The sequence below is a fragment of the Hypanus sabinus genome, chromosome 7 (assembly GCF_030144855.1).
Source record: "Hypanus sabinus isolate sHypSab1 chromosome 7, sHypSab1.hap1, whole genome shotgun sequence".
Taxonomy (NCBI): domain Eukaryota; kingdom Metazoa; phylum Chordata; class Chondrichthyes; order Myliobatiformes; family Dasyatidae; genus Hypanus; species Hypanus sabinus.
The window spans coordinates 110,167,016-110,192,204 of NC_082712.1; the positions used below are offsets into that span (position 1 = coordinate 110,167,016).

Here is a 25,189-nt window from a genome sequence, read left to right on the forward strand (position 1 = left end):
GGACAGTGACTTTTATCTTTCCATCGGACAATACAATATCCCCATGACAAACGATAGAGCTATTGCTTAAATTGATGATTATTATTATACCCACGTTTTTAGATTGAGTATTGATGACATATATTATCTGAATGCCTGTATTAATCTTATTTTGTGCCCCTTTATAAATAAACACTTTTAAAAATAGTACCATCAGACTTCAACGGACCTCTCTATCTTTGCTGGTAAGTAATCCAGTTACGGAATTTCGTAACACAAGTCTCCATTGAATAAATTCCCTGAATTCCTTGTGTCAGTAGGCAAGCCAGCTCAAGTACTTTAAAAGCAATATATTAATCATTATGGGTCTTTTTGCACAAAACTTAATTGTCTTAATCAACACTAGCAATGAGGACTTGAAGATCCAAGGCAGGCCATTATAGCTCCAGCTCTCCAATAATAGACACCCCACTGCCTTCCCACTTCCAACCTGAGGTACATCTCTGTACATTCCACCAGCCTAGGACAATACACACCTTGCAATGGGAGGTAACGGAACCAACAACCTTTCTCATACTTGCCTTCCTTCTGGCTTCCTGCTGCGCTCAAGCTCTGCTGTGTAAGCAGACTCTGGTTATAGAGAGAAGGGAGTGCTGCAGCTGCATACTGCTGAATCCCCGAGTATGCCTGGGTCAGAGCATCCATTGTACTCCCTGTCCCATTTGATAGAGCCCCGGTTCCCAGTCCGCCATTCAAAGCCGCCATACCTGCAGAAAAAGATAATAATTCTAGTGAGTTTTGCATATAAAATGGAGCGACAGTCAGGGTTCCAATGGAGACACAAGAAACTACAGATTCCAAGCCAACAAACAAGCTGTTACAGTCAGTGGGTCCCCATTATAGTGCTTCAATATCAGGAGAGCCTGATCCTTGTTCAAAATACAGCATCCCACTTGCTCCTTCACCCATTGAAGCATGCCAGGTTATGCTACATGGTATAGGAGACCTTCTGGAATGCTCAGAGGCATAATGCACAATGTGTATACCAGCATCGCCACTCCCAGTTGACTTGTAGCTAAGCATTTCAAGGGCTGCTTTTTATTGTACAAAATTTCCTTCACCTGCTAAAGAGTTAACATTGAGGCCTCCTGTTGCCCCTGCCAAAGTCTGCAGCGCTCCCAAGGATGCCATTGGGTTTACCGAGGAGTTTGTACTGTTGTTGCTCGATGAACCTGCAGTCAGAAGAAGGAGGCAATAATCAAACTTAATATGCCAGCAGAATGCTCCCCTTTAACACAAGCACCCATGTACAAAAAGCATCAATTTCTCAGACAATTCTCAAAGATGGTAAGCACTAGCATACATTTTTAATGGATGAGGCATGGGGAGGGAGGGAGGGAGGGAGGGAGGGTGGGAGGGTGCAAACTCAATTGGAGTCTGCAGATGGGATAACTTTGCAGCTTTTGACGTCAGACTGGATTTCAGATTTTAATTTTCAGTGAAAAGGCTAAATTCTACAATCTTTTAGGAAGTAGAGTTGGTTGCCACAAAGAAGTTTGGTTTCACTGTACATTCTGGAACTCTAAACAGAAAAGCAAAGCACTCCAGAGAGTCATAAGTACACTGCAGCAGACTTGTTCCACTAAATACATGGGCTCAGGGTGCACCTACAAAGTTCCCCAAAAGTATCATAAGTAGACAGGGTAGTGAAGGCAGTGCTTGGTATGGTTGCCTTCATTGATCAGGACAGAGTACTGCAGTTGGGATGACATGACCACGTACAAGATATTGATGAGACAATTTTGGAATACTGCGTGCGGTTCTGATAAGTTGACTATAGGAAGGATCCAATCAAACTGGAAAGAGTGTAGGAAAGATTCACCTGGATGATACTGGAACCCAAGGGTTTGAATTACAAAGAGAGACTAGATAGTGACTTTCTTCCCCCTGAAGTGAAGGAGACTAAGGGTTGACCTTGTAGAACAGGGGCTCCCAATCAGGGATCAACGGTCTCCCTCCATTAATTGTAGGGGTGGTTGGGAACCCTGATATAAAGATTCTAAAATCACAAGGGGCAGAGATAATGCTAAAGATTAAAGTCTTTTTCCCAAGGTACAGAAGTCCAAAACTAGAGGGCAGAGGTGTAAAGTGAGAGTGCAGAGATTTAAAGGGGATCAGAGGGGCATTTGATGAAGGCTATAAAGTATGACTTGCCTGTGAAAGTGATAGAAGCAAGTACAAATGCAATACTTAGAAGCTTTTAGCAAAGCAGCATCCATCATCAGGAATCTCCATCACCTAGGCCACACTCTCTTTTCGCTGCTGGCATCAGGAAGGTACAGAGGCCTCAGGATTCATACCACCAGGTTCAGGAACAGTTATTACCCTTCAACCATCAGCTTCCTGAACCAGAGGGGATAACTTCACTCGTCCCATCACTGAACTGTTCCCACAACCAGTGAACTCATTTTCAAGGACTCTTCATGTCATGTTCTCAATATTTATTGCTTATTTATTTATTATTAGTTCTTGTTGTTGGCCTGTCTGTATAACTCTAAGACAATAGCTCCCTAGAAAGCAACTGTTGCTAAAGAGGAATATTTTCAAAGCTAAATATTTAACCATGGTAGCCACTACTTACTGGATCTAACACATACTGACAATTGCTCCCACATCACCACTACCCTAGAGTGACACTTTCAGTTCAAGACTTTTTCAAATATTTCCTTTCATCATCTAGACAGGATGAACCTCTTATCTTACAAAGGCTCTCCAGACTATAGCAGAGGTCTTCTTCCTTTTGGAGTTAAGGTCATACAGCCCAAAGCTACTGGGATTTGCTTGAGGAGCCAGGCTTTCCAGTATGTACTCTCAATGCGTTGTATGTTGGCACATTATCCAGTTTGCCTGCTGCATTGCAAAAGCTACTGAGCAGCACAACAAATTCCTAGTCTTTTCTCATGCTTAGATTCATGCACAAACAGGAGATAAAAAGCAGAATTAGGCCATTCAGCCCATCTTATCTGCTCTGCCATTCAATCATAGCTGATCCATTATTCCTTCTCAACCAGATTCTCCTGCATCCTCCCCGTAAACCTTACTAATCAAGACACTATCGCCCATTGCTTTAAATATACCCAATGAACTGGCCTCTACAGTTGTCTGTGGCAATGAGTTCTATAGATTCACCATCCTCTGGCTGAAGAAACTGCTCATCTGTTTTAAAGGTGCATCCTTCTATTCTGAGTGCTTCACTTCTGGAAGGGAAGACACATGCAATTGAAAGCCTGCTTCCTGCAGTGGACAACTTTCCATTTCCAATGAGGCAGAGGCAAGAGCTGATCTAAAGTGCCTCAGTCACTCCCAACAGAGCTCCACCCAGATTTCTGCCCTTCAGCAAGTCTGAACGAGCTATTACCATGAAGGAGTCAATCAGCTGGGGCAGCACAGAGCTAAGGGGAGCTGTACAACTGGGGCCATAGCCCATTGTATGCCCAACATTAGAAAGCTATTAATTTCTTTTGTTCAGTTCATTCTAACGTCTCTTCACTGAAAACCGAATATGGATTGATGGTCTCTGCAATGAACTCTATCACTCGTCACTGGCATAAAGACTTCTCTCAGGTTGCCAGCAGCTCAGTGACAAGTAGATTCCATCAGAACACTGAAATATTTCCAAAATCACTGTCATTGTTTATTAACTAGCAAATCAATCCAAATTTCACTTCCTGTTTTTATAATACACCCTCCACACATAATAACAGCATTAAGTTCCACAGCTCTCAGCAGTCTCACCCTAAATCACATACAAAATTATAATTAATCTTCTATAAGATTACTAACTTTATATGGCTGAGGTGACCCATGACATTTTCCTCCCAGATACATATTCTTTGAATCTATCCTCTGAACTAATGTTGCACAGGTCAGTCCTTCTCACACAAAGGTTAAATCTATGTGTTTACTGTGTAACTTTAAATATTGGTTACAGCTACTCTGTGCATTTAAATCAGCTAGTTTGTTTTAACTTTCAGCCTTTTATTTCCTGATATGGCTATTTAGCAGTCAGGTGGGATAGGACAAAAGCTCATCATTACTGACACTGCTCCATTTTTCTGTAACCTGCTCCCGCCTCCCTGGCCAAAGTCTCAGACCATCTGATCTGTTTCCTCTGATGTCCATTTGACTATAGTATTTCTGCTGGAAACATGGGCACTGAATTCATTTTTCTTTCGTGTGGCTGGCTTAGAATGACAACTATCAAATACACATGTGGAGTAGAGCGTTACGTGACCCAGAGCAAACTCATGGTCACTGCTGCATATTTTTCAAATGGTGGTTAATGTACAGACAAACTGGTTAAAGCAAAGGTACTAACCCTAAGACTAAGTCAGTGCTGATATATTGATGGTCTTACCTGAACTGGCTAGTGCACTCAGGGGGCTGCTGCCTGTGTTCAATGCGTTGGAGCCCGCCGTAGTGCTCTGAGCTGCACTTGCAGCTGCAGCCAGAGCAGCAAGGTTCTGTAACTGCATAGCACTGAGACCTGAATAGGAAGGACAAACTGCAATCACACAAAAATGGGCTAAATACGCACACAGTGTGTAGCAGATAGTGGACCCTTAAGGAATTCCCAACAATAGGATTCTCAGTCGCATAACGTTCCCACCACAAGGTAGCACATGGGAGGATTGTGCGATAAAATCACACAGAAATATGTAATGGAGAGACAATCGCTTCCAGCTGACAGGAGGGAGTGGTTAGCTACTTGGCACCCCTAATCAACCATAAGACATTGAAGCAGAATTAGGCCATTTGACCCAAATCTGCTCCATTTAATCGTGGCTGATTTATTATTGCCTCTCAGCCCCATTCTCCTAATAAGCCTTTAAAACACTTACTAATCAAGAACATATCAACTTTCACTTTAAATATACACAGTTACTTGCTCCACAGTTGAATGTGGCAATGAATTCCAGAAATTCATAACCCACTAGTTAAAGAAATTCTTCCTCATCTCTGCTTTAAAGAGACGTCTCTCTATTCTGCACCCAAGTCTTAAGACTCCCCCACTATTGCAAACATCCTCTCCATATCCATTCTATCTAGTCCTTTCAATATTCAGAAGGTTTCAATGATATTCCCCCTCCTTCTTCTAAACTCAAGTATAGGCCCAGAGCCATCAAACACAAATGCTCTTCATACGTTATCTCTTTCGTTCCTGGGATCATTCTCATAACCCTCCTCTGAATCCTTTCTAATGCCAGCACATCTTTTCTTAGATAAGGGTCCAAAACTGCTCATAATACTCATTGGTCTAACCAGTGCCTTATAAAGCCTCAGCATTATTTTTGCTTTATCCAAATGAATGCTAACATTGCTCTTGCTTTCCTTATTACCAGCTCAACCTGCAAGTTAACTTTTAGGGAATCCTGTAGGAGAAGTCTCAAGTCCCTTTATGCCACTGATTTCTGAATTTGCTCACCGTTTATGAAATAGTCTGTGTCATTTGTTGCTTCTACCAAAGTGCATCACCATTCAGTTCCTACACTGTATTCCATCTGCCACTTCTTCACCCATTCTCCTAATTGAGGTCCTTCTGTAAACTCCCTGCTTCCTCAACACTACCGCCCCTCCAGCTATCTTTGTCCCACCTGCAAACCTGGCCACAAAGCCGTCAATTCCAATTGGTAGCAATGTCCTCACCCTTGTATTTGGTGGCATGCATCTGAATGGTCTGCAAGAGATTGATGCTAGCACCCTGGGTTTTCTAGAGAGTGAAAGGTGACAAAACAAGGTTACTCACCAGCTATAGGGTGCAGATTACTCAGTGTGTTGAGGTTCCCAGAGGATGCAGTCTGTTGTAGGAGCTGTAAATAAAGCTAGACATTACACCAAAACAAAAACAGAATGTGTCAGCAGTGCCTGGAGCATAGTAATGTGAGAAACATTGCAGGCGACGTGCATGGGAGTCAAAGGATAGAGGGCACAGTAGAGACACAGACTAAGGGTAATCCATTGGCACAAAAGTTTCATTGCTGACTTTGCAGTCTCCTCTCCTGGCAATTCATGAATTAACTGTAACTGTAGCCAGTTCTCTGATACATGGCACAGAAATGCCTCGTCTTCAAATGGACACAATTGTCTATCATATCATGAATATGGGTTGGTCAAGCTTTATATTAAAGACAAATAACCAAAACCCATCATCATTATGCATGCATTCTTTATAACAAACTGTTTGAAAAGATATATCAAACTTGAAGTTACAAGTTTGGAAACTACCTACATACTATAAAGTCCCTGCACAGCAATATGAACCCTGGGGGAAAATAGCACAGAAAGTATCTTATCAAAGGGAGTAATTGGACAAGGTGTGTGTGTGTGTTGGGGGAAGGGAGAGAAAGAGGAACGGTTGGAATGAATGAGGTGAAGAATGAAGGCACAAGGGGAATGAGTGTGGGCTGATGGGAAAGGCAACTGGATAACATAGAGCATGAGTGAGGAAGGTAGGGAGGGAAAGAAGGTTATGTATATTGGGGGAGGCATGGAGATACAGGAAAATGTGGAAGCAACTGAATCCATGCCAGAAAGTTAGTGAAACACTCCCTGTCACTTGTTTCCATTTAGAACAGCATGAAGTGTGGGCCATGGGGAGAAAAAGTTAGGGAAGAGAACACACAAAATGCTACAAGAACTCAGCATGTCAGGCAGCATCTATGGAGGGGAATAGACAGTCAATGTTTCAGGCTTGAGACCCTTCATCGTGAATAAGGGAGGGTTGGACAGTTGGCAGTTGACAGTTGGCCACTGTCATTTGAGCAGAAGCAAGGAGGCCCTGGTAGTAATTAGAGAAAGATGTGCAGATCCACCAGCTTAAGAACCAATACTGTTCAACCACAGCAACACAAAGGTCAGGCAGCATCATTACCACTTTTCCCCAGCCCAACAATACTCACTGCCAGGTACTGGGGTCCCAGTGTGTTGAGCCCGGCCAAGCTCCCCCACATGGTGGCTGCACTGAGCTGCTGCATCTGCTGTTGGAGCTGCTGGGCAATTCTCTTCTGCTCTTTATCTTTCTGTGTGTCAGCAAATTTCACAACGATCGGTGAAGAACAGCCCTGCCAAGGAGATGGCACAGATGGGAACAAGCAGTGATACACAGAACAGATCGAGTGCAGGCGCCAAGATACTGATGGTGGGGAGCATCGGGTGACGGGAACGTTTTCGAAGCCAGGTGAGTGCAATGTGTCTAAGGAGACTGGCGGCAATGGGGCACAGTGAACGCCATACATGCACCATCAGACCTGGAGATGAACCATAGTGTGGGGTAAGAAAAGGGGCGCAGGATTACATAGAGACGCAGCTTAAGACAAATTTCAGGAATGCATGAACTAATCAGAGGAAGGGGAGACACAAATAATGGAACAGAACAGTGTACTTTTACATTTTGCCCAGTAAAAAGATTTAACAGGTTTACATACTAATGATACTAGCTTAAATAAGGTTAATTTCTGGACAACAGGATAGTTGGGAAGGCTGTTTAGAAGATATGTGGGTCTTTAATGAGTATAACACAAGGCTGGCATGCCAAGCTTTCAGTATGGCGGTCATAGCCGGAAAACCACACTGAGCCAACTGCCCTCCCAGAATTCAGAAGGCTCACCTCCATCGTCTGTGACTGGTGCATTGTTTTGATTGCATTCTGAGCCATTGATCTTGTTGTAAATGTTATAAATGCACAACCTGTAGAAAGACAACAGATTTTCAAGGGCTTCAGTAACAGAATGGCAGCTTCAATACACACACGGAGGCTAGGAGCAACAGACTCAATGCCAGGCTGTAGGGTACAGTGAAACAGCTCTCTGGCTGCTCCACCAGTGACTGACAGAGAAGGGCACCCCCACATCCCATCACTCTGGTCCACATACTTACATCCTCTGGGACATTGATCCTGGTGCTGCAGCTGCTAGCAATGACCTTTAATGTCCCAATTAGCTAAGTGATTCTGATCTGTAGATCAGTTGTAGGAACTAAGGCAGGCAGTCTGAATACAACAGGCAGCATAGCAACAATCACAGCCCAAAATATGGGATAAAGCAAACTCAAGGACAGGAGTGAAAATCTGCTGTGATGGGAGTCTTCAACATAAATAAAGTCATTCATTCCCTTTAAATCTCCAGCATGCTCCTCAAGGAAACCCAGAGTACACTTGTGCCTTTAATCACCAGTTCTCATCACACATTCATGTATACACCTATCCCTGGTCTTGCAATACCTCCACCTATCCCCACCTCTAGATCGAAAATCAAAATTAGATAAAAGAACAAACAGCAGGAAGCAGAGTCAGTTGTAGTAGAAGGGTGCGTTGAAAGGGGGGTTAGAGGGTGGGTGATGTGGGTGGGGTGAAGTCAGTGGCAGACTGGGGAGAGGAGAGAGGGAGGTGGTTGGGACAGTATAGGGGAGAAGGGTGCATTGAAAGGGGGAGGGAGGGTAGAAGAACAAGGGTGAATCCAGGGGCAGGTGAAGGGGGAGGAGGAAAGGAAAGTGGTGAGTCAGTGAATGAGGAGGAGGTAGGGAGGTTCTGCAAACAGGGGAGCCAGGGGGAGGGAAGGTGGGTAGTTGGTAGTGCATGAGGGGGAAAAAGGAGAGAGTAAATAGCTGGGGCAGATGATGAGGGCAGGGAGAGGGGGCTGAGATGGGAGTGAGCAGGGAAGAATGGAGGACACTAGGACACTGCCTGCAGCAGCAAGAGCTGAGGTACATGAAGAGAATGAACCAGATTGCCTCAAGTGAAGAAGGTCAGTGGGAACAATCCTGAGCAAAGCCACCGATCCCCTTACTCACCTTTACTCAGTCCATCTGGGCCCCGTAATATTCTACATTCTTCTATCTGTCCGAAAGGGGAGAACATGACACGCACGTCGTTCTCATTGCATTTCTTGGAAATCATCCCCACGAATAGCTTCCTGTCTTCTACTGCTGCAATCAAACACCGGTTTATTATAAACCCTTAGTAAAGGAGGGATACAGACTGTGTGCTCTTGCAGTGCAATGTGCTACGGGAAGGGTTTTTGATGTTCATGCACTGGCCAACTCACCATTGTTCTTCTCACTGTCTGCTGGCTTCATCTGTATAGGATGGTGCATCTGAGGAAGAGAGGAGGCAGTGGATCAGCACTAAGCTGGCATGCAAGTGCTCCTCAAGATACGTTGCTACACAGAAACAGCACTCATTGGCCTTCCCAGATACAAACACTGACCTGGCAACCAGCGACTGGGTTTGATTTCATGTTGAATCTCTATAGTTCCATTTTGCTCTCAACAAAAGCTGAAAACTTTAATTTCTGATTTACAGTACCTCAGCATTTTACTCGAGTGAAAACTTTTTCTGCCCCCTCACCCTGGAACATGGCCACGCAGATTTATCGCTGTATTCCCGATCTGTTAGAAAAATTACATCCATGTTGACCATGCACCCACTTCACTACATAATATCTGTGCAAGAGCAGGATTTTATAGAGCACCCACAGAACAAAGCAACAGCAAAGTGGGAAGTGGAAGGGTAAAGGGAAATAGGATTTCAGTTAGTTTTGAGCTTCCCCCTCTGTACCATTGCTCATGCATCAAAATTGTCACATATTCACCATGAAATGCATTTGGGCAAATGTCTTTCTCCATCTCCTCCCATTCTTTCTCCCTCTTAAAATACTGAAGGAACTCAGTAGGCCAGGTAGCATCGTTGGAAAAGAGTAAAAGAGTAAACTATTCTTTTGCATAGATACTGCTTGGCCTGCTGAGTTCCTCCAGCATTTTGTGTGTGTCGCTTGGATTTGCAGCACCTGTAGATTTTCTTCTTTGTGATCGGACTTTCTTTCTCTTGTCCCTTTTTCTCTCATCTCCAGAGCTCAATGCTTCAGGCACATCCCCTAAGCTCATCCCACCTCTTTGTCCCTCCATTCCTACATCTCCAGTACCCATAATCATCGCCTTAATTGAAGGTTATGGGGAAGCAGATTAGCAGCATTGGCCAGCCACAATCACATTGAATGAAACGAACAAGGTCCTGGTGACCCACTCCTGCTCCCATTTTCTTGTGTTCCTGCCTATATTCCCCAATACCCATCCTTGTACAAGATTTCTTTTTCTTAGAAGGTGGAACCAGTGTCTTCACCTCCTTGAAGTCTCTTGACATTTTCCTGTCAGCTCTGAATTCCAGCTCTTTCTGTATTACCACAAACATCAGCAATATTCACACCGATAGTGAATAACTGGAGCCTAATCAGTAATTCACCTGACATTCCACTAGTCACAGCACATCAAACTGAGAAAGACCTCTTTATTCCCAAACTGTGTACTGACAGCCAATTCTCAGCACATGCCAGTACAGAATCATCAGCATGTTGTGAAATTTGTTAACTTAGCAGCAGCAGTTCAATGCAATATACGATAACATAGAAAGAAAAAAAAATCTATCAATATATATATATATACACATTGAATAGATTAAAAGTGCAAAAACAGAAATAATATATTTCTTTAAAAGTGAGGTAGTGTTCATGGGTTCAATGTCCATTGAGGAATCGTTTGGCAGAGGGGAAAATGCTGTTCCTGAATTGCTGAGTGTGTGCCTTCAGGCTCCTGTACCTCCTTCCTGACAGTAACAATGAGAAAGAGGGCATGCCCTGGTTGATGGGATCCTTAATAATGGACATTGCCTTTCCGAGGCACCATCCCTTGAAGGTGTCCTGAATACCATAGAGACAACCATTTATGTTAGAGCTGACAAATTTTATGAATTTCTGGAGCTTCTTTCTGTTCTGTGCAGAAGCCCCTCCATACCAGACAGTTCTGCAGACTGTCAGAATGCTCTCCACAGTTCATCTATAGAAACTAGAGTATTTTAAGTAACAAACCAAATCTTTTCAAACTCCTAATGAAATATAACTACTATCTTGCCTTCTTTATAACTGCATCAATATGTTGGGACCAGTTTAGACCGTGAGAGATCTTGACACTCAGGTACCTGAAGTTGCTCACTCTCACCACTTCTGATTCCTCTATGAAAATTGGTTTAATATACTCCCTGTACTCCAAACTTACTGAACAACTTTATTTATATTTATGGAATCTAACCAAAGACTTTTTGAAAGACAAAATACACTTCCACAGATACAACAGATGAGGATGTAGGAATACTAATTTCCTTTTTCACCAGATTTTTGGCTCTCCAGTAGAATTGCTGGGTCTTCATTTGTGAAGACCTTCACAAAATCTGTTAAATCTCTCAACAATATCCTTATTTACCATTATTAACTCTCCTACAGTAGCTCTTAGCTGTTTTTATGTTTAGAGGTTTTATCTATTGCTCTGTTCCCCCATTGCATCAATTTCTTGGCCTTCATTTCTTAAATTCTTAAGTGCTCCCAAACTACAGGCATAGTTATGTCTGTCAACTTTATAAAACCTCTATATTTGATTTAATATTAGCTTTAACTTAAACTGGCAACAATAGGTGGACTACTAGATTTTTTTGCTTCACTGAAACTTCACTTTAACTTTGAGGGGACACTAGCCTGTACCAGCCTTTGTGCCTCACATATGCTGGCATCATCATGGTTTGATATTGCAATCTGAATGCAGAAGAACATAAGAAGCTGCAGTAAGCTCAATTAATCACAGGCCCACCACTGGCAGTATCTACAGGAGGCACTGCCACAATCAGCCAATATCCCTATCTCATGGGCCACCCTATTTTCTCACAGCTACCATTCATGAGGTACAGAAGTCCCACACCACCAGGTTCAAGAGCAGCTACTTCCCTTCAGCCATACAGTTCTTGAGCCAACTGACTCAAACCCAAAACCTACAGTTTATCAGTACTATGACTACCTTGCACTAGAGCCTGCATTTAGAATGAGCTTTTTTTGTTACTGTGTTCTTTGTAAAACTTATGCACAATTTGTTTTTTTTAAACTGTTCCTGTGAAGCTGATTATTAAATGTTGTGTGTGATGTGACTGCAATATGTTTCTCGTTGCATTTGTGCATATGACAATAAACTGTTTTCTCAGATAAGTCGCCTTGGCTCCAGCACTGGTTGTTGTTATCAAGCATCCCAAGTATCGCCTTGCTATTGCCTCTCTGCTAGAGCTGAAGAGGTTTACAGAATTAAATGGGAGGTAACTAGCAGAAAACCTAGCCCATAGCTTCAGGGCAGAGTAAGAGGGCAGAGTGAAGGAGAGACTGACATGCAAAGATTTGGGTGGGAGAGAAAGATGGGAGGAGGTGCAGGGGTTGTCTCTGGACTGATGTGGCTTAATTTACTGAACGGGGAGAATCTGCAGTATTTGCTGCTCACAACTTTATAGCTGCTTTATATCTATTTTCCAATCCTTCACTAATACTTGTCTTGCCTTCCTTTCATCTTTAAATCTCTCTCTCGTATTCACATTTCCTGCAGTATCTTCAGGTCAGACACTTCTTACAAGAATATTTAAGTAATTTTCCATATACACAGGATTCTGACTTGTTAGATATTATTTTAAAAATGAATCCTTCAGTGAAGGGTTTTATTAGGAAAATTTATAGTCGGCCCTCCTTATCTGTGGATTCTGCATGCATGAATTCAACCAACCGCGAATCGCGAAAACCTGGAAGTGCTCTTTGAGCACTTGTTGTTCGAGCATGTACACTTTTTTTTCTTGTCATTATCCCCTAAACAATGCAGTATAACAACCACCTTACATAGCATTTACATTGTATTATGCATTATAAGTAATCTAGAGATGATTTAAAATATATGGGAGGATGTGCATGGGTTATCGTGGATCAGGATAAAAAAAATCGTAAATTCTCTTACCAAGTAAGTCGGAACAGGTACATCCAGTATTATTTAGCGTCAGTTAGTCAAACGTTTGTCTTAGTATATAGTGTATATTTTACCTTTCTATGCATATAAAACACTTAAGAACGTATTTTTCAGCGCCGGGCTCGAGAATGGAAGTTCTTGGAACTCAGGACAGATCGCTCCCGAGTGCGCTCTCCACCGTGCTGGGTTGATGTGGAGGATCAATAACCCGAAACCCAATAATTAAACCAGTGTGTTGCTTAGTAATAATCGTAGCTTTCATCGGGGCAGAGCCTTTCTCACTTTATCCTTTAAAAATGTTCCGATCATCGACTGACATAGCGTAATGCTTTTCCAATGACCGATGGCATTTCACCTCTTTCTGGTCGCTTTATTATTTCCACTTTATTTTCAATCGTGATCGTGATTATTTTCGTGAACAGAAACACTGTGTATTTAAACTCTGGCGCCGGGTCGTAATGTCCACCGCATTGAGACAGGTTGAATAAGGGACTTGAATATCCTCAAATTTTAGTATCCGCGAGGGGTCCCGGAACCAATCCCCCATGGATAAGGAGGGCCGACTGTAATTTACTGTTACAACAGCACAATTACCCTTCACTTAAGATTAAGCAAGATTGAGAGAGAGGGCTTAACAATACCCTGATAACAGAAGATTGGATGCAGATTTTGAAGTTGGTTAACTCTTCTTCGATCTGTACCGGTCACTCTTTAATTCAATTTAAAATTGTACATCATTACTATTTGACAAAGGAGAGACTGTCTAAAATGTTCCCTAATGTTGATAGTCAGTGTGATAGATGTAAAACCAAGACAGCTACATTGACACATATGTTTTGGTCGTGTTCTGTCTTGAAACATTTTTGTAAGTCTATTTTCTCTACAATTTCTAAAGTTTTACAAATTAATTTACATCCTAATAAATTGACAGTTTTATTTGGTATAATCCCTGAAAACTTCTTTCATTATGCCTGTGCATTTGTTTAAATCATTCATTATAAAATGCAATGGACTGAACACAGATCTACAGAGCCCACTGATAGTTTTCTAGTCACAAAAAAGATCTATCATCATCATCCATAACTTACTGCAACTTTGCCAAATTTGAATTCAATTTGCCACTCCCCTTGGGTTTTTATTTTATTATTCAGGTAAGCCTGTCAAGTGGGACTTTGACATAAACCTTGCTGAAATTTATTACAAAATGTTCCCCTAGCAGTGTGAACAACGAAGTAGATTACTTGAACTCTAGGCACAAGGTATTCATTCCTTAACAGGCAAATATGATCCCTGGGCCTCTGTGGCCCTGTGGCTTCTGACCTCATGTTAATACATGCCTCACAGCAACACCAGCAACTGTGGCATGTACTTAACCACACACCAGTTCTGTTTAAAAGGTAAAACCTCTATCCTGACTAAAGCTTGACAGCTAATATGAATGTACTCACCCCGGGCAGAATCTTCATATTGTGAAGGGCATTTTGTGCTTCCAGTGCTGCTTTACGGGTATAAAACGTTACAAAGCAACAACCTGGAAAGAGATGCATAAATTAAACAGCAAAACAGGTTCATCTGTCAAATTCCAGCAACTCCTAGGCCTGACCATCTACTTTAGCCAATGGATTATCAATTCTCAGTTACCCAGCCTTTCCCATTCCTTCCCTTTTGCATCCCCCATCCAGGAGGTACTACTGAATCCCACATACAATTCAACGCATGCTCCACTGATACTTAGTACTGACATTCCATGCATCTCAGTTCTCTGCACTGGTCAGGGTCATCTAGGTGAGAGTAAGTGTTCGGCACGGACTAGAAGGGCCGAGATGACCTGTTTCCATGCTGTAATTGTTATATGGTTATATATATCCCACCCACCCTTCCAGGAGCTGTACAGAATTATGATGGACATAGCTAGCAGTTAACTTCATCCCATCACAAAGATTTCTAAAACTTAAGGGCAAATACTTAGGGAAGGGGGTAAGAGTTGTAGAGAGGAACTCGGAAGGAACTTTCTTCACCCAGGTGGCTGAACTCTGGAGCACACTGAGTGGATGGTGCAAGGCAGAGACTCACCCATTTCAGGATCTAAAGGCACATGAATTGCCAAGACATGGAAAGCTGGCAGCTGGGATTAATGGTATTTGGTGATCAGCATGGGCTTCGTGACCTGCTTTGGCAGTATAACACATTGAACACTGCTGCCGCCTGTCTCTTTTCAATCCGTCAGTGCCAGAAAGGGCCTTTGTTACAGAGAGAAGCTAGGCAGACTAAGACTTAATTCTTTTGAATCACAAAATTCACAAAGGCTATAAATCGGCTGGATGCATAGTCTTTTTCCTCAGGGTTGGGAATGAAGACTGAAGAACACTGGTTTAAGATGAAAGAGGAAAAGATTTAATAGAAAGCTGACAGGCAACTTTTCAACAAAGAGAGTGGTCCATATGTGGAATAATCTGCGAGGGGAAGTAGTTGAGGCAGATACATGTACATTTAAAAGACACTTGGACAGATACACTGATAGGAAAGGTTTACAGGAATATAGGTCAAACATGGACAAATGGCATCAGTTTAGATGGGGCATTTTGGTCTGCATGGACTGGTTAGTTGCATTCTGTGTAACTCTTATGACCAGATGTCAGTAGCTGCCTGCAGCTCACAAATTCCCATGGCTCCCAGAAACCAAATACCCCCTGGGGCTGGGCACCTATTCAATGGAATTTGTATCGTAACCAGCTCTACAGCTTGACTTAGTTTTCTTACAATACTCAATCCAGATCGGCATTACATAACTGCTCGAAAAAGTTTTGGTGCCGTTCACTTAAAAGTAAAGTGAAGCAGAATTGACGAAGCTCACCTTTACTCTGAGGAGGGTTTTGACTTCTGTCGCGGAGTACATTAATTTCATACACAACACCGTACTGTTCAAAAAGTTCTTTTAGTTCTTTTTCAGACCAGGACCTTGGAATCTGACCCACAAACATCTTGATGGAGTCGATGTCAGGCTGGTCGGGGTGATCCAGAGACCCATTCATTTTCTTTGATCTGCAGAAAGGAGAAACAACAACAGACACTGATCCAAAGGTTTGTCGGGGTGGGGGGAAGAGTAGAGAATTGGCAGAGGCTGGTGGAAGCATGCTGGAAGACAGGCCACAGACTATAGGGGGGTAAAGGAAGGAGAGTGTGGCACAGAGCAAGATGAGGGAAAGTACCACCAGAGACGAAGCCAGTGCGAGGAAAGAGAGGGCAGCTTTTTAACCATCTTAATAATGCTATATTAATGGGAAGTCTATCTGAGGCAACTCTGAATTGTTCACACAGAAGTGATGGACAAGTCTGCTGAGCTCCTGGGTGCATTCAGTAGGGTGACCCAGTGAAATCTCCCTGGCACTCACCATCACTGCCATGCAACTAGCACAGTCATGTACCCACTGGTGACGTCAGTATGAAAGGCTGCCTCCTCCACAGCTTCCCTCCAAAACCTGACACCTGTCTCTGTCGAATAGGCCAGTGTTCATTAAGAAAAGGTTCTTCACTGGGGCCTTCAGCACACAAGCTAAAAAAAACTTTAAAAAAGCCGATGAATGAAAACATATCCAGAGCTAACAGAGAAAACAAAATCTGCACAAACTTTAGATCCTCCTTTTGTATTTTCTTGTGTTTTTCCAAAGGCATAATTACAGTGTGATATTCTAACATGTTCTCAAGGATGTTGGCATACCAGGGTGGTACAGAATAAACTGTAAATACTGTGTCGGGCTTGGGGTGAACTCTGATGCCCACACTTTAATGTTACAGTGGCATAAACAATAAACTAACTTCCAGGTTGTGTTTCTTGACCAAAGGCTTAAAGTGAGCCCTGCTAAATTAACTAGCTCATTATTTTACAAACTAAGTACACAGAAACACTGCCAGTGCTTACACCATCTGGAGAAGGAGAAGGAGAATTTCAGAGTTGTATACTTTGATAACAAATGAACTTTTGATTTCCATGATACACAGCAGGACTGAAGATGAAGTGGTACAATCAGTGCAGAGTGAAGGCATCAATGGAAGCTGGGCTAATCCTTCAGAGCAATTAGTCTGATTAGGCCATTCCTGTTACTCTCAGCACCTGAGCTGTCTGGGCATTTCTTTAAAAGGTGATTACTGCAGGGCACTGGGGAAAGAATTGTAAATTTATAGCACATGACATATAGCAGAAATACAAATGTACTAAAATAATCTGTAGGCATATGAATGCAAAAGAAAATCTCAGGCAAGATATAATGGATACATTATCGAGCAGAGGGGAATGTTGCAGAAATCAATGCTGATTACTCATACCACGTCTGGTTTGAATATGGTGTGTGGTGACTGATACACAACTCAGTGTTCCTACTACAATATTTCAGGAGTACACAAGATAAAAACCAATGTAAGAGCTTAAGGACACAAGCTTCCCTGCCAAAGAATGTTAAATAAATTGAAAGTTATTCCAATCCGTCTCTGGCAGAATTTCACCTTGCTTGACTGTTTATAATAATCAATGCAGCCCAGCACTGCTTGATCTCTTTTGAATGTGCTTAGATAAATGAATACACACAGAAGTAATAGAACTTTAGGAAGGCCACCGTTTTATGGCATGAACTGTATTAACCCACACAGACAAGCAGGAGGCTCCTGTACCTGAGTCTCATTCAACATGAGCTCCTACCAGTCAGGAGTCCAAGTGCCTTGACAATTTTTGCCATCCGGGATGTTGGAAGAAGAAGCAGTTTGCTTGTGTGAGTGCTGGCTGATTCAGCACCTGGTGGCACTGTGAGGAAGCAACTTCTCCAGTTTACAGGCAGTAAGCAAGAGCCGAGACATTGTGCCAACCCTTCCAACCGGAACCAGAAGTACTGATGGGCAGCACTGTTTGGATGGTCCTGCGTAAGCAGCTCCTGCTGTTTCCGACGCAGTAATCAAAGGCCCACACTTCAGAATGCAACCTCTACATATCTGCGTACCAGCACAGATTCACTGAGATAACCCACTCAGTTTACTTCCCCACCTTCCAGGGAGAAGTGACTCAGTGCATCTCTAACCTTGACGATCCCACTCACCATGTCCCAGTACACCCGTCCTCAGGATACTCTGTACAAAACATCATCCTGATTAGCCAAACCCAACAACAACCTGCCACTTAGCAATTTCTTCTCTGCCTTCCACAAGTGGAGCTGCCAAGGTTCAGGTAAGAAGCAGTGCTGTCAGCCAGTCACAGCTCAGCTCACCTTGGATGATACGGAAGTCTGAGGTGTGCTGGACCAGGGGTAAGGAATAGGTACTCCTAACCCACCAAACATACCGTTGTACCCAGTGACAGGGCACTGGCATTCTGGAGGGAGGGACTGGCTTGAACAGAAACAAAGGGCTCATACTCTTGAATAGAGCTGCAGTCCTAAAGGGAAAATAAAGTGCAAGTAAATGAATTATTTCATTTTAATTTGATATTTCTGATTATTTGAGAGCACTTTATGATGTCAGACTATCAGATGTTTTAAAACAGTTCAAAACCTCTTGAATTGCACAGACCTACACTGAGTGGACCCAGCACTCCACACAAGGACACCTCCTGGGTATAGCTGCATCTGGAAAGAAGGGATCTTGAGCATTCACAAAGGTAGGCCCAGCCCAGTATTCAAACTCCACTGAAAGCAGCTGTATTGACCAATACTCATCCCATACCTTCCAGATTAAACTGATTTTGGTCTACCTAAAGTCAATGAACACATCCTGAATCTCCCTGAAGTGCTTGTGGGCCGGTGATGTTGTGCAGATCCTTACTGACGATGTTTCCTTGCAGCACTATTGAAGACCACCAGTCACAAGTACATCAGGTACAATCTGGAACTTCAATTGGCACTAATCTGCTATACTTTATCCCTGGTGGGCAGAGACACAGCATACGGCCAGGTAACACTATCAGTTCAGTCAGAGGATAAATACTAAAAAATAGTATCACTCTCTTGACAATCACCATTGTTCCTCCCAATGTAAGCTTAATGGCTTTAACTATGATAAAGTTGGGTCTCAGGTGCTGGCATCCAGATTCGAAGCCTTGAAGATGCACAGTAAAGCCAACCCAAAACCTGTTGGTGAAACACTGCAGTATAGACAGTGGACCGATCCAGACTCTCATCTCTTGTTCAAGCAGGTACTCAAGTTTGGCCACAATTATCAATTTAATGAGAGCTCAGACTTTCCACCATAACTGAGTTTAGTGAAGTTGAACTTGAACTCAGCTCACTTATGTGTCCCAATGTCCAAATTGTAGTTAACGTGTTTTTTTGTTCACATGTGCACTCAGAGTGGCTGTGGTTCAGGATACCACTCCCCACTCTCCTGACCCTTCAGATATGTCTAATCTCCTCCATCAGCCGAGCCTTCCCATGTAGTGTCTGATACCCTCACTTAGACTCTTGAATCACCTAGACAGGCTTGCAGCTTCCATCACCTTTGAGTGAATCATCATGGACATGTTTATGGTCATAATGGGCTGCATGACTCTTGCAGATTTCCTAACAAAACGGCACGTGGTCACATTGCAGTCCTGCTCCCACTCCTCGCTCCTCAAGTCTTTCAGGTTCTCTTCAACACTTTCTAATTTCATTAGTAAATTTCCAACTCGCCCAAAAGTGCTCCCAATTACTTCAAACAAACAAGTGTATATTTCCTCATCAATGTCGAAAGATATTGGCTAACAGCAAATAATAAAGCCCTCAGTTCCTGACAACTTAGTGTTGCTACTCTATACACTTCACAGGGGCAATGTGTGACACCTCCTGGAGCCTCTGACTATTTTCGTACTCAATTATTGCCTATCCTTCAAAGTCTTCAAGCTTGAGCTTTCAAGCATACAGCACTCTTGCTAAGAATTCTTTCCTGACTGCCCTCAATCAACTCAGCGTTTCCTCACCTCAGGGGACACAATTACTGCTGCTTCTACTGATCCTTCCACACAGCTCACCTTTGTGGCAACTGTGATATTGCTACCATTATGTCAAGCCATTGCATCTCTAGTCACATCACTGCATCAATCCATGGCCCATCCACCCTATACCTTTACCAAACTCCCTTCCAAATGAGGCATCCTAAACACTCTTCCAGCCTGACTATCCAAACTTGCCCTGGTTCTTTCAAACCCTCAGTTTTTCATTCTCATCTCTTTTTATGTTTCACATGCTAGATGACTTCTGTCTCCAAAGAAATCAAATAAGAAGGGGAAAAGTTTTGTGCCCTTTGGTTTCCAAAACTGCTGCACTGTTTTATTGAACCCCCATAGCAACACACCTCAGCCACACTCAAACCGCAGCTGGTCCCTCTGGTTGTTTTTAGTTTCACTATCCAACTTTGTTATTGTTTTACCTCGTGCTTGTTCACCCCCCCCCCCCCAACATAAATACAGAGGATTCCGGTTAATTGGAACACTGGGACCAGTATATTTCAGCCCAATTAAATGGCTGCCCCAGTTAGCTGAAGTTTCAGGGAAGTAGTTAAAAAGGTATAAAAAATACAAGCTACCATTTAATTGAGTAACAAGTTACATATTTAAGTGAAATACAGAACAAATTAGAACACAATCAACAATACAACAGTGTTATAAAACTGTGTACTGGTTCCTAACAGATATCAACGGAGGAATTCATTCAGAGCTCGTCTGTGTTCGTTGACTAACAAAATCAGCGCAGACACCTAGTGCAGATAGTGGACCACCCTCAAACAGTGCTTTCAAAGATTGCATCATTCAAATCTTCATATTAATTGTAACATGCAAGATGACTGTCGATAGCTTCAAATTATTCATCGTTCTAAACCTAAAGTAGTGAAATCATTTAATTTTTACTCCAAGCTATTTCTGGTATCTCCCAACTTGAATGCTTGAAATTGCAGTAAGCCAAACAGTTCTGCATTATCTTACTGTTTATTACTCACCAACTATCAGTGACAAAAATCACTGCTTTTTGAACACACAAAACATGCACGACTGACGCCAGATAGAAAATGCCCTGCAAGTCTCCTGCCTCGTAGTGTCTGCAGCGTAGTGTCCCAAGTAAACAATGGAAATCCCAGCTATTTTCTTGATTTGTTTTTGTTCTTTAAGAGCTGTCCCAAAAAGTGGCTGCCCTGATTAACTGTTGACCCAATTAATTGGAATCAAAAATAATACATAATTTCCTTCCCCGTTATACATCCAATTCCTCCCTCAGTCAACATTTCCATTCTTTTCCAAACATCCACCCCCCCAGTCAATGATCCCTCTTCCTTTTGAAGTTGTACACTAATCTAATGCCTCTGAACGTACTATGTTAGTCAACTACTCACGTTATCAATAATCTCCAATTTCATTTCCAGCAACATCTGGAAAAAAAACATAGTTGAAGTACCAATGACAGAAATTCCAATTTGTCTTACACTGCCTTGACGTTATTGATTTTTCAGTTTTTATCAGTCTTCTATGCTCTTAGCTCTATTTACATTACATTTTGACAAACACCCATGTAGAATGCTGTTCCAAATATACAAACAACTTATCCATGACCACGTTTTCAAAGATTCTAATTTGCTGCAGTTCACTGTTAGCAAAAAACTAAACCAACAGTCAGAATCTTAAGAATATCCTTCTGCTTCCAGTAGAAAATTTTCCCAAATTCCTCCTCAAACTTAAACGAAACCTCAGTCTTTTCAATCACGTGCTAAGCTTTCTGCTCACCATAGGTCTGCATTTTTCATCTCACACTTTCTCAAGGATTGGATGGTTTAGATATGTAAAAGTTCCTCAACACAACCCATCTAACATTCTCCTAGCTGATCATAACACGATTAAATGCAGACAGGAGTCTGACTTTGCAAATGCACTGTGGTATTTCACAATTATTGCAGCTACACTGGTAATCTAAACACTAGTTAAGCTTGAATTAAAATGCCAGATTCCTTTGTAAATAATCTTCCACACTTGCTCTGAAATGAAGCTATATTTCCCAAGCACACATAGTAGAGATCTAGCAATGAGCAGAGAGATAGGCAGAAAGACAGGCTGAAAGTTAGCAAAGCATGTGGCTGAGAGGTTCGCTGTAGTCCTGACAGCACAGTTCGCCCACTACACGCGCAGTGTGGTCCCTACTCACACAGGGTTAGAGCTCAGGGTGCAGTGATCCACCATCATCTCCGGCAGGAAGTCCAACTTGAAGGAAGACATTTTCCTGGATGAAGCCGAGGGCAGAAACAGGCCTCTCTTTACAAGGCTCCACAACTTCTCAAAATAAGAACAAAAAGTATATTTTTTTGAAAAGAGTTATTTCAAAAAAAATCTCTGCAGATTGATGGAGACAGGTGCTGCAGGCATTTAACAACAGCTCACTCTCAAAGCTTTTTACACTCACAACCTCACCCTCCCCCAAACAGCAACAGCTGTGTTTAACAGGTGGTGGGGTGGGGAAGGGAACGGGGAGGTAATAGTGAGACTTGTAGAACCTGGGAGTCACGTCGGAAATAGTTTGGACTGAACAAACAGAATAAATCCGATTGGGACAGCAGCTGGATTAAATGGGAGGCAAACTGGCAAACACTATCTCACCCCGACACACAATGGAAAGTGCTGCCTCAGCGGGGTCTTTGCAAAATGTACAACCGAAGCAGTACCAAAATGCAGCGTTAGACAGATCCACTGTCACATTGATCATGGTACAGCCGCTTGATGGTTAGGAATGAAAGTCTGCTAGCTGCTTTAATTCACCATTAATGTTAGACAGTTTGACATCAGCACAGTGCTCAACTGCTTTCCACTAAATTGGAAGTGGGGTACAAAGGTGCAGGCAGAGGTAGGACAAACGTAATGAACAAACCAAGGACTGCCACAACCTCCATGTGCTGGGACAGAAAGCAAGTTCTGCAGTTACGTGAAATAATGTACAGATCAGACCCAAGGACCCTGCTTGTGGTTTTAGAGCAGTGACCTACAGGATACCCGCTGATTTTCCAGAATGGGTTCAGTAGGCAGCTCTCAGTCTCAGCTGCAGGTTGTGGCATCTCCCCACCCCCCATACCCGAGTTCCACTCCAGAAACTCAAGCATAAACATCTCAGCTGCCATCTCAGTGCTAACAACGGGAAGAACTCACCCTGAAAACAGCCTCACCCCCACCTCTAGGCTAGCACTACAGTTGTGGTTCAATAAAGCCAAAACAATCAGATAATAGACACAAAATGCTGGAGGAACTCAGCAGGCCAGGCAGCATCTATGGAAAATGGTACAGTTGATGTTTTGGGCCAAGACTCTTCATCAGGGCTTGATGGAAGGGTCTTGCCCCAAAACGTCAACTGTACTCTTTTCCATAGATGCTGCCTGACCTGCTGAGTTTCTTCAGCATTGTGTGTGTGTTGTTTGGATTTCCAGCGTCTGCAGATTTTTTCGTTTACAACCAGATAATATCTGACCCTCTCTTAATTAACACCGAACCTGTCCTAAAGAGAGGAATGCTCTTAGGACCTGGCTTCAATGAAGAAAGGAGCTCCAATTCCTGAACGACAAATGACTTCAAAGGCTTACATAGGCTTTGGATCATTTTTATGTCTTGACAACCTTGGGGCAGTTGGGGCTGGGGGGATTTTGGGAAGAGGGTCCAGGAGGCAGGGAGGGGAATCTAGAAGAGAGAGAGGGAGATGAGAAAGGGGAAGGGGAAGAGGGGACAGAAAATGGGGTTTGGGGAAGAGGGATGAGGTAGATATACAACAGTTAATGAGGCTAAAATCACTACTGTCAAGCGATGGTCCTGAACTCATTCTCAGCAGTAGAGTCGAGGAGTTCAGTCCAAATTGTGTGTTAATACCAGCACCTCCCTGATAACGATAACCTTTCTACGAATTTGCTGAAGACACACCCAATATGCAAATCCCATGCACCTGTCTATGAACTATTCACTCATCCCATTTCATTTTAGCTGATAAACACAACAGACCTGCACAACCTCCAGAGAACAAGTAACATCATGAAAGGATCCGGAGCCAGGAGCGAATTCCAACATGTTCATTTCATCACTCTGATCTTTTCAAACTCCTGTGGCTCTCCCATCGCACATCTCAATCCATTTCTACATAACACTGTAACTTAACAATTGAAAACCATCTGATATTTTTGTACCATGAGGAACAGTGATGATCCCAATCACTTTTGGGGGCTGAAGGAGTGATTGCAGAAGGCCCTGAGTTCTTGAGAGTTCCTCACACATATTGTTTTACAGCGCTCTAACACCGTAGTCCTGTTTCACTGGCCATATGCCAATTTCCTGCAGTTACACTGGGAAATTCAATGAACTTATGCAGGTTAAACCTAATGTTGATCTAGTGACTGTGGATTTCAAAAAAGGAATAGTTCCCAAGGAATGAAGTTCCAGTAACTCACATTTTTTAGATTCATTTTCTTTTAGATATTTCAATGATTTAACAGTTTTCTTCATGTTTAAATGTTTTAATGATAGAATATTTTGTTTTTTAATATTTCAAATTTTGCTTAAACGTGCGACTACAATTTAAGTGTTTTTGATCATTTTCAATGTTTGTAAGTTCTCAAACATTACAAATCTCTTTACAGTTTCACCAGGCAGCGAGTTTATATTGTGACTTAAACAGCAACCAAGGCAGTTAATGGGGACAGAGCAGAACAAGGCAAGCTACCTCCGCTGCCAAGTCCAAGTAAAGGAACAGTAAGCACAGGAAACACCTAGCCACCAAGACTGAACAGATCAAACCACTCCAAGTGCTAGATGTGGCCTTCAGTTCTAATATTAAGCAACACTAAGCAACAGGAACCTCAATCCAGTGAAGGTCAACATGAAATTATTCCATTGGTGCAAAACTCCAGTTGGTTACCAACATCCGTCTGTCATTCTTACCAGGCTTGATCCTACAGGACAGCATGTTGGCTTGAAACTGTCCTGTTTAATGACACAGAAGTTCAGGAGAAAGTATGGATGCAGAACACTTGCTGAATAAACCAGCATTGCCACATCCCAGTAACTGGGTAGATTCATCCACTCGAAGCAATCACCGTAGATGACACAGTGCTCAGATTTCTAGAGCTACTACTTTACAGATCCAGTGACCTGGGTTCACTGTGAGGAGTTTGCACGTTCCCATGACCATATGGATTTCTTCCGAGAGAGAGCTGGTAGGTTAATTTACCTGTGTAAACTGTTCAGAGAGTGGCAGAGATGAGTGGTAGTTGATGTCAATGTGTCAATAAAAAGGAGGTTCAGTGCAGGAATAATATAAATGGATGGTGGATGGTCAGTAGAGACTTGGTGGGCCAAAGGGCCTGTTACTTG

General features: G+C 42.7%; 1 protein-coding gene across 11 annotated transcripts in view; it reads right to left on the reverse strand.

Annotated features, from left to right (window-relative positions):
* celf1 (cugbp, Elav-like family member 1) overlaps window positions 1-25,189 on the reverse strand; it is a 77,782-nt gene that overhangs the window by 25,035 nt on the left and 27,558 nt on the right. For 4 of the 11 annotated variants that reach the window (XM_059975383.1, XM_059975385.1, XM_059975384.1 and 1 more), the window contains 11 exons: window positions 21,996-22,120; window positions 15,704-15,891; window positions 14,298-14,380; window positions 9,081-9,129; window positions 8,827-8,961; window positions 7,646-7,725; window positions 6,939-7,100; window positions 5,786-5,861; window positions 4,397-4,525; window positions 1,101-1,211; window positions 561-746 (listed from right to left, as the gene is read on the reverse strand). In XM_059975383.1, the coding sequence (XP_059831366.1) occupies window positions 561-746; window positions 1,101-1,211; window positions 4,397-4,525; window positions 5,786-5,861; window positions 6,939-7,100; window positions 7,646-7,725; window positions 8,827-8,961; window positions 9,081-9,129; window positions 14,298-14,380; window positions 15,704-15,891; window positions 21,996-22,066 (1,270 nt within the window). In that variant the 5' untranslated portion in view covers window positions 22,067-22,120. The remainder of the gene's footprint in view (window positions 1-560; window positions 747-1,100; window positions 1,212-4,396; window positions 4,526-5,785; window positions 5,862-6,938; window positions 7,101-7,645; window positions 7,726-8,826; window positions 8,962-9,080; window positions 9,130-14,297; window positions 14,381-15,703; window positions 15,892-21,995; window positions 22,121-25,189) is intronic. The other 7 variants (XM_059975394.1, XM_059975391.1, XM_059975393.1 and 4 more) reach the window with 4 other exon arrangements.